At 45.3% G+C, this 9,969-nt stretch overlaps 1 protein-coding gene across 2 annotated transcripts in view; it reads right to left on the bottom strand.

The window, feature by feature from the left end:
* Positions 1–765: 765 nt before the first annotated feature.
* LOC146808977 (sialic acid-binding Ig-like lectin 14) overlaps positions 766–9,969 on the bottom strand; it is a 305,142-nt gene continuing 295,938 nt past the window's right edge. For both annotated transcript variants that reach the window (XM_085615775.1, XM_085615776.1), the window contains one exon: positions 766–8,725. In XM_085615775.1, coding sequence (XP_085471901.1) covers positions 8,636–8,725 — 90 coding nt within the window. In that variant the 3' untranslated portion in view covers positions 766–8,635. The remainder of the gene's footprint in view (positions 8,726–9,969) is intronic.

The following is a 9,969-nucleotide window of genomic DNA, read 5'->3' as shown; positions in this document are numbered from 1 at the left end:
GCAACAACCCCTTGCCTGACCCTTCTATACTACACTCCACAGAAAAGTGTAATTCCACCAATTTCTTCCACAGTGCAAAAATAAAAAATAACCAACAGCACATTCACAATACCAAGCCTGCTTTTCCTCTTATTCCAAATCTTCTAATGGAATCCCACAATGGTCATCCTTCAAAGCCCTCTCTATCACAGATCTTGCCAACATACTCAACTCCCTCAAAGCCATTTCCTGTGAAGATGATGTGGTACCCTGGTCCTTCCTCAAAGCTCTCTCACTCTTAATCATCATGGTCAACACTCAAGACATCTTCCCAAAAGCTCTTGAGACAGGTCTAATCCTCCCACTCCTAAAGAGACACTAGACCCTGATGATCTTGCCAACAACCAGTTCTTCACTCACATTCCCTACATTGGCAAAATAGTCAACAAAGCATTCCATGCTTAACTACAAGGCCACGTCAGTGCTGACCATCCCCTGCACGACTACCAATCTGGCTCCAGATCTCATTGCAGTCAGGAGACCATTATCATAAACATTATAGGCAACGCCCCTCTGACCACAGATGAAAATAACCCCTGCCTCCTGATATTGCTGGAACTATCAACTACCTTTAGCACTATTGATCATCCCACCCTCATTCACATCCTGGAGTCTCACATGGTATTCATTGGCAATGTCCTTCACCTCTCCTCCTACCTACCAACCAACACCAAATGCAGTAGTTAGAGGGCAGGGTCCTCATACAAGAGAATGGAGCCACTTAGGTAGGAGATAAGTTATTTAATTAATGTTAGGGAATAGGTTACAGCAACAAAAGGTACGTCCTGTTAGAATTCCAGCCTACTTACAACTATCGCTCTCTTCTAGCTTACACTCCAGACCACACACCAACATTCTATTATATCACTTACTCTCAGGATTCCAGACACCTCAGGACCGCCCCAAAATTGCTCCAATTTGTGAAAGAATTGAATTCTCACGTCTTTAAAGACCACTAAATCACAATTCATTAACCATCCTCACCCTAGCTGCACTTACTTGTTGACTTTATGCTTGTCTATGACTATGCATAGCACTCCGCTGCCTTTTGGCTAGGTTCACACAAACAAAACACTACATACATTAATGTATACATAGATACATACCTCAAGGCACACATACAGGGGATTGGCACACAGAATACTACAAAAGATCATTTACGTAGGCACCTGTAGATCCCAAAATATCTCTGCTGTCTATGGAGTTCCCCAGTGTTTCATACTGTGCCCAATCTCTACATGGAGCCCCAGGAGGTTATATTAATTGAGCAACATTCACCAATAAGCCAGTTGATAAACAACTCTAGTTGAGTGTCCCCTCCACTCCAGACATTCAACACCTTAAATACTGTTTGCAGCTCATCCAGACCTGGATGTCGAAGGCCCACTTGAAGCTCAACATTCACTGAGACAGATCTCCTTCTATTTATCCATAGCAACAAGCAATAAATAGTTTCAAACCAGGCTCACTGACATGAACCTTGACAGATTTAATCCCCAATTTTAACCAAATGCTAAGTCACTTAGATTGGCCTTGGAAACCAACTTCACCCTCAAAGAAAACATGGCCAAAAAACAAAGACAGCCTGGTACCATCTCTCTCTCTTGCATCTGGGTGGTGGTAACGTCTTTTTCCAGGGCCTCCCGGACTCCACACTGCCCCCTCCCCCATAAAGGGCATAAACCATAGCACTTCTCATTCAGGGCCTGAATGAATATAACAACATCACACAAAACTTCCTGGAACTCCACAGATTCCACTTGACGGCTCACACATCTTCAAAACCAAAAGCCTCATTTAAAAAGCCATCAAAACTAGTACCTCCATTCACCTTGCAGACAAACTCACCCCCTCTGGTGGGTCTCGGCACACCCATTGTCAATACATCACACGAGAGACTTAGAAGTATGAAAAATAAAATAACAAGGCGGTAGGGCTGTTCTATCTATGCACCCATGACCTGGAATAATAACCCTGTATCCATCTAGACAATCCCAACACTGCTACACTTTTGGAAATAGGTGAACCCACCATGGTGCATTAACAATATACTTCTTCTCCCAGAAGTCAGTTACCTGTTCTGTCCTCTCCTTCAGGAAGCAACTCAAGACCTGGCTGTTCGAGCAGTAGCGGACCCCCCTCCCCCAAGCGCCTTGAGACCCTCCGGGTGAGTAGCGCGCTATACAAATGCTTGATTGATTGATTGATTGATTGATTGATTGATTGTCACTCATTGACTATATGCTTGCCTATACAGTGCCCGACTGCCTTTTGGTGGCTATACAAATACCACATACAGACATTTATTCTAAGAACTAAAGAAAAGTGGAAAGCAGATTACTTCAGGTGAGAGCCTTCAAATGTGCCATTACTGAGCATCAACATAAGAATTACTTTTTCTGACCATAGCTGGACTTTTGAGACATGGGCCATTAAGACATGGTAGGTGTCCAGGCTTCATCAAAAACAATGTTCAAAATACAAAAGACTTATATAGTGGTTGTAAAGTAGCAGGGGCAGAGAGGGTAGAAGTGATGAAAGGAGGAAATGGGACTTAAGAAGAGAGTCAAATAGCTCACTGTGTGCCTGGCTGTAGGGAAGATCACCTGTACTTGCCTCACTTTACGTTTAAGCTCCTGTGTGTGCCTTTAGGGTGGCACAGACCCAGGGTTGGAAGGTTTCCCACTCCCTGACACTAGGCCTTAGTAAAAGCAGGAGTTCTGCCAACCCATGGTAAAAACATAGTAGAAGCCTGGTCTGGTGCCTCAGTGGACTAATGCATCCATTCAGGGGCCTGTGTTCGACCTCATGGTCACAGGTACAAATCCCGGTGGGTCCACTCAGCCTTTCATCCATCTGAGGTCAATAAAATGAGCACCATTGAGGTGGGTAACAATAAACATCTGTTATTCAGTGCCAAGCTACCCCGTTAGGGGTGAACGTGCGCTTTACAAATACACATTTTATGTTATTTGGAAGCATGCTTATATTGACTCTTCTACTGCAATGCATCCATCCCTTGGTGCAGTGTAGTCTTCTCTTGGGCAGCTGCAGCTCCCTGTAAATACTGCAGATTTCCTCATGTTTGTGGTTGCCTTTGCCTGTATCCAATGCTGTACTTAGTGGGGAGATGTACTGTCCATGCACAGTGCTTGCGCTTCTTATTTATAAAGTTTTATATATCACAAACAGGACCCGTGAGGGTATCAGAGTGCTTTATAGGGGGGAGGATACATCGGTAAAAGACAGGAATAAAGTGCATTTATGACATAAAATATAAACATAGAAGAGTATCAAATCTAGGAGCACGATCTCTTTAGGCGACCAGACGGGGGAGGTCGTGATCAACAAAATAAGAGTGCATCAAGAAAGTTCAGTCGAAAACTAGTGTGGAGACGGCTTTTAGTCTAACCATTTAGACATCAGGAATGATTTCACTTCTGATTTGAAGGAGGCGGTAGAGTGAACCAGATGGATTTCCTTCAGCAGAGAATTTCAGATTTTCGGTACGATGCCAGAGAAAGCTCTGTTGCACGTTTTTTTTCTTGCGGACAATCTGTGCTTTCAGGAGCATAGAGCCACAGATTTTCGGCAAGAAAAACATCTGCATCTGTTTTAGTAAAGCTGCATACCCTGTTCTGAGGCTGCTACGAGGTTTCCGCAAGTTGTGACTATAGAGGTGTGGTTGCAAATAGCAATTGCCATGCCAATGTCATGGTAGCAAAGTATTTCATGACTCATCTTTTTGTCAGGATCCTCTCCTTCATCTACTGTTGGGCCTGGCCCTTTCTGCAGGGTCACCCCACAACTTGTTTGCCTACCTCCTAGTTTTGCTGCATTTGTTTTTGTTGGCCTTAGGACAGTGCTAAAGTGCTTGTGCTCTCTCCTCTAAACAAGGTGATTTTGGCCATCCCCAATTGTCATATTTATTGCTAGTAAAGTGGTACTAGATGTACACAAAGCATGTAAATGAAATGCTACTAGTGGGCCTGCAGCACTGGTTATGCCACCCACTTAAGTCGCCCTTTAAACATATCTCAGATCCACCATTGCAGATCCTGCATGCGCAGTTTAACCTGCCATGTTGACCTAGCCAGTGCCAAACCTTCCTTTTAATACATAGGTAGGCCCTAGACACCCCCAAGCGCAGGGTGCAGTGTACGTAAAAAGCTGGACATCTACTTTTCAGGTTTACATGTCCTAGTAGTGAAATACTCTTACATTTGTTTTTACTACTGCAAGGCCTCTCTCTCCCATAGGATAACATTGGATTTGCTTTATTACATTTTCTGAATGTAATGTGCAAATGTGAAGCGATATCTGTTTAATGTTAGGTGTCTCTGGAATCCTAATTTAAAATACCAATTTATGGTGAAGTCAGATTTTAAATGACTATGCTGAAAAAGCCACTATTTTATTGTTGCCTTAGCCATTGGGTGTAGTTGGCAGTTGGGCTTTCTTTATTCCTCCTAGACAGCCACACACAATGGGAGCTTAGGTGTCAGTAGGCCATCACTGGCAGGATTGGAGGGAGGAGCTGGGCCCAGCCTCACTTACACCTCAATAGACTGTGTCCTGTCTTCACACAAAGGGCTGTATACCCCTCAGTTAGTCTGGAACCAGGACAGGGGAGCCAGGGCATCTGTGCACTTCAGAGGCCCCACTTCAAAGGCACAACTGTGTATAAAAGAAGGAACTCAGACACCACGACTTGAGTACACTTCTGAATGGGAAACAGTGTTTACAATGCATGCTTTAGATCGCATGCCTCATTACAACGTGGTCGTTACAATGATTGCATTGTTACAACACGAACCATTACATCGCAAGTCGTTACAATGACTTGCTGTAGGGGTCAGAAGGTGTTGGATTTACAATCAAACACCTTCCCTACTGTTGCACAAACTGGAGACGGAATAGTAAGTTATACTATTCCTAAGTCCAGCGCACCCCCACCAGCAAGTCGTAATGACTTGCGATGTAATGGTTTGCGTTGTACCAACGTGGTCGTTGTAAAGACCGCGTTGTAATGGTATGCGATCTAAAGCATGCATTGTAAAGAGATATATTCCTTCTGAACCTGTGGATACTCTGCCTGGAAGATGGACTACGTGGCTGCTACAAGGACTGCCACACTGCTGGACTGCTGTTCTAAAGGAACTGCTGCCCTGCTGTGCTGACATGCTGCCCTCATGCCTGAGGAAAATGAACTGGACCTGCAACTTCATCTTGAACCTAGGACCATATAGGGGCGGAAAGGGCTAGCTTGCTGGCCTCCTGATCTGAACCTCAGTGATATATAAGGCTCCCCAACAGATCCTGGACCAGTTTTCAGCGAGTTCCTGACCCCCAAGTGGTGCCCTTCAGGTCCTGGAAACCTCAATGGGCTCTTAATTCACGCTTTTGGGCTCTTCACGACCGGGTCCATTTGCACCGGAACTGCACCCCTTGCATTGAAAATTAGAATGAGCTGCTGCTTTCCAGTCTCTTCGCACAGCATCGACAGCCCGCGGAAGACTGCCAATGTGAAGCTATAGCTCACCCATCTGCAATTCCCAGGCTGCTCTTCGCACCATGCCAACTGCCGCCTTTGACGCTCTCCTTGCTATTTTCAAGCCACTCCCATGCGAACAGAACTCTTGGCACAAAACTTAGGATAAAACTTCAGCTGGACTAATCTGGCAATGTTAGACAAAGTCCCAGGCACACGTTCAAAGTATAAATACCCAATAGTTTTTTCCTATTGGAGGTACAGTAAGTTGTGGTCAACACCAGTAGGTTCTTTATGAGGAATTTTTTTATCCTTTAAGTGGGCGTGGTAGCAATGGAGTATGCGAAGTACCCGTCTCATCTTCCGGTTCCGCAACGGGAAGACGAGATGGGTCCTTCGCATACTCCATTGCTACCACGGACACAGGACAACTCGTGAGACGGACGCACCCGCCCGCTCACTGTTTGGATCCAGGTCAACCACGAACCACCATTGCATTAGGACTCCCAAGACGGACGTATCTGCACGTTCTATCCATTTGGATCCGACAAATGGGGTTTGTGACCCACCCGTCCTCCCCGTCTCCTTCACTTTTGTACTGCCACCGTTATAATTGTTGGAATCTTTCTCACTACACCCGTTCAGACCGAGTTGGAATTATCACCAGTCCAGCGATATTGCTTGATCAGAATCTTCTCATACAGCCCTGAAAAATCATGGGAGAATTCTCAGATGACGAAACACGTGTCGGCTGGTTGTTTTTCCTCTATTTTATTCCAAGGATTAAGAAATTCATCATAAAGAACCTACTGGTGTCGACCACAACTTACTGTACCTCCAATAGAAAAAAACATATTTGTGTATTTATACTTTGAACGTGTGCCCGGGACTTTGTCTAATGTTTCAGTGTGGGTCCATACCCATACGTGTACAGGGGTTATTTGGGGATTCCTCTGACCTGGCAGCACCGCAATACTTTTCTTGTTTCCCATAATTGCCGTGAATCAGCTTGAGCGCCATTCTTCCTGCCTCACTCAAAACCCCACGCAGAACCAGTAATCTGGCAATGTATCCAACTCACTCTCCATTGGGGTCAGTCTGAACTTTAGACTTTGACCGGGTCCAGAGCGACCAGACACCACGGTTGGAGTTTTCAGCTTTTAGTTGCTATATTGAAGTTTATTCTTTAAAACTTCATTACTCCGGTACTACTGATTGGATTTTTGTCATTTTGGTCTTGCTTTATTATTTACGTTCTGCTCTACTTTTCTACCCTGATGTGGGATCTTTTTGTAGTGTTTTCCTGTTTGATGTGTTGCTCAAATACTTTACACATTGCCTCTAAGTTAAGCCAGGCTGCTCTGTGTCAAGCTACCAGGAAGTTGAGCACAGGTTAATTTGGGTGTGTTTGTGCCTGACCCTGAATAGGACTGTGGTTGCTGTTTGAGCAGGGCTCACACCCCAGTCAATCAGTGACCCAATTTCTAACGTCCACCAATTCATTGAGTGCATAACATGCCAAGAAGCTGTAGGGTTTCCAATGTGAGAGATGTCTGACATTCAGAGTGTTTAGGCAGAATGTGGCATAACAATCCGAGCCTATGTATGTCCCGAATTGTGTAAGTATTGTGGGGGAAACACAGTGTTTTTAATCTGCATGCTGACAGGGCTCATTAGGGGAACAGTGAAAACAGCTGTGGAAAAAGCCAGTCCAAAGAGCCTACAGGTGATGGACAAACTTCAGTGCATATCTTTGGCTTAAGTGGACCATTCTTTGAAGGCCTAAAGAACATGAACATTTTTATTATGTATGGACTCATGAGTACATTTCATGGGATCTCGCCTTGGGGTGCATTTACTTATATGCACGCATGTTGGGGTGGTAACATAACTATGTTTATGGATTATTATTGACTTCGTTCCCTGGAAATTGCACAACAAACTTCACCTGCTATTGTGCATGATGCGATTTATGTTGTACCGCATTGGGACATTTTCAAGGACTCCTGCTGCATTTAGGATGTTTATTCTTCGACCCAGGGAGGGAGAAAGATGCTTCTTTCACAGGGAAGTAAGGGCAGGAGTCTAGAATCCACTGGAACATGAAAATGAAATAAATGAAAATGAAAGCCACATATACACTGCAACCTTTCATTATTTTGCTTAGGTAGGGATGCCTTAGAGAAAGATGTAGGCAGTAGAGGTGTTATTCAACGCAGGGGTACTCATTTGAGAGACCTCACAGGGGCGAGAGGTAGAGTGGACCTGCTGGGACTGTGACTGTGACCTCGTGGTTAAACACAGATCTTTGCTTTTATCCACTGGGCTACTAGACCCAGGCATGTGATTGGATGTCTACAACAGCACTGCCCACCAAACACCCCACCTTACACCAGCACATACTATGAGAGAGCTCTGAATGCACCACCAGCACATGACTAGTGTGCAATGACCTGGCTCTTAGGGTAGCCACAGCCCATGCTCCCGACCCCTAAGTACCACACAAAGAGATGTGCTGGGAAATGGGCTCTTCTCCCTAAACAGAGGTGATAAATAGCAAATTACTCTAGACACCTGGATATATGGTTTATCCCACGCTGTGCTGCCATTTGTACTAGTGCTAAACACAGTTATTTACGCAGAGCCTGGTTTCAAGGGGTTAAATGGATGCAATGACATAAAATGGCCCTGAACAGGTCCTGTGGCTGCGATCAGAGTGGATTTTTCTATCAGTCCGTGCAATATTTTTCTTAGGGGGCAGTAAGAGGGGGTTTATTCAGACTGGCTGTGATAACATCTAATCTGATCATTATAATGTGTACATCATATGGAATTTAGCCATTACAGATATGGGACTCTCAAAGGTGATACTGTAGCTGCCAACATACGGCAGGGACAAGCATGTAAAAGGAAGCGAGAGAGGAAGAGATGTCTTGTTCTGCAGCAGCATCGAAGAAGATGTGTGCCTTGTCTGGGAGCAGATGGAGAGAGCGCAGCATCTATGGCTCGGCAGCGCCTGGAAGCCCTTTGGAGATCTGATCAAGGCGCATTGTTCATCAATCCACTCCTCATGGCAGTGGTATTCTCTCAGCATGCAGGCTCCTGTTAAGCTGATGGGGACCCTGGCCCTGAGATGTCCACTCTCTGGCCCTTGTTCAAATTCAGGTAAATTTCGGATTGTGTCTTCCGAAGCTCCTTTAAGATAAAAACACAAGAGTAGAAAGTGAGCGATGGGTGAGGGATGCTCAACCCAGATGGAGAATTTAAAACGTTTGAAAAATATCAAACACTAAATGCTAATTTAATAGGGGGATAATGCGACTCTGTTCCCACAAACACACTCGAGTCATCTAATAAAATATCCTTTAGTTAGTTTAACTACACATCTTAACATCCACGACTGAGAATACAACCTGTAACTAGCTGTTCAAGATGTTCTTCCCTCTTGTTCGTTCCTCCTGCTAAAAGTTGTAATAAAAAAAAAGGTGTTTGGTATGGAAATTAAAAAAAATACACAGTGAAATTGAGATGATTCAGCACTTGAAATGAACTAACCCCGTCCATTAAAAGATGTATGATGTGTAGTGTGGAAACTGTGCCGTGTATCCCGTTTACTCCTTTGCATTCAATGTTAATCTGACACAGCAGCATCCCTGTTGAACACCTCACCCGTGACGTTGGGTTGCTGTAACTCTCCCATCGGCCTTCCGTGCTGTGCACCGCTAATGTCCTTTGGCACAATGGGGGTGTGTTTTAAATCTTTCTGAAGCCTAGAAGATAGATGAATGAAGGCAGGTAACATATTTCTGGCCAATGGCAAGGAGCTGCTGGTATCCAATGATCAAAGCAAGTGTGCATGGGAGGGAGCGATGCACGGATGGATTCTCGAGACAGTTAGTGGAGACGATAGCAGGCAATGAGAGGAGCAGAGCTCGAGGGCACCACCTCCAGGTACACCCGCTGGGCTACTTCCCTACCAAGCCTAACGTGGGTATCAGGGACGTCCACCACCCGTGCAGGAGCTGCTCGGTTCCCTTAGGGCCCTCGCGAGACATGGAAGGTCAAAAGCCAGGGGAGGGGACCCAGGACTGGCCAACCAGGCACAAAGAGTCTTCGAGCCAATGACAGAAAGTTTCCCTGAAGGATTATGGGAGTTTCAGAGCACGATCTAGAGGAGAACTGAGCTCGAAGAGACAGAAACGAGTTGCTATCATGTGAAATGCCCTGTGGAAGCAATACATAGCCACGTGGGGTGCCGACCATGTGCGCATGTTCAGGAAAGAGGCGCTGGCCCACAGCCATCGTCATCTGCCATGCATTACTCTGACAGGACTTTCAAGCAGAGCTCTGCAGATTAGACCAATGAAGGGCCGAGAGAGGATTATCCTCACATCCATGCCGGGGCAGTCATGCTGCCCTGCCAGCTGTTGGGCTACAAC

This window comes from Triturus cristatus, chromosome 7 (assembly GCF_964204655.1).
Source record: "Triturus cristatus chromosome 7, aTriCri1.1, whole genome shotgun sequence".
In the NCBI taxonomy this organism is placed as follows: Eukaryota; Metazoa; Chordata; class Amphibia; order Caudata; family Salamandridae; genus Triturus; species Triturus cristatus.
This window is presented reverse-complemented; position numbering and strand designations above follow the sequence as displayed.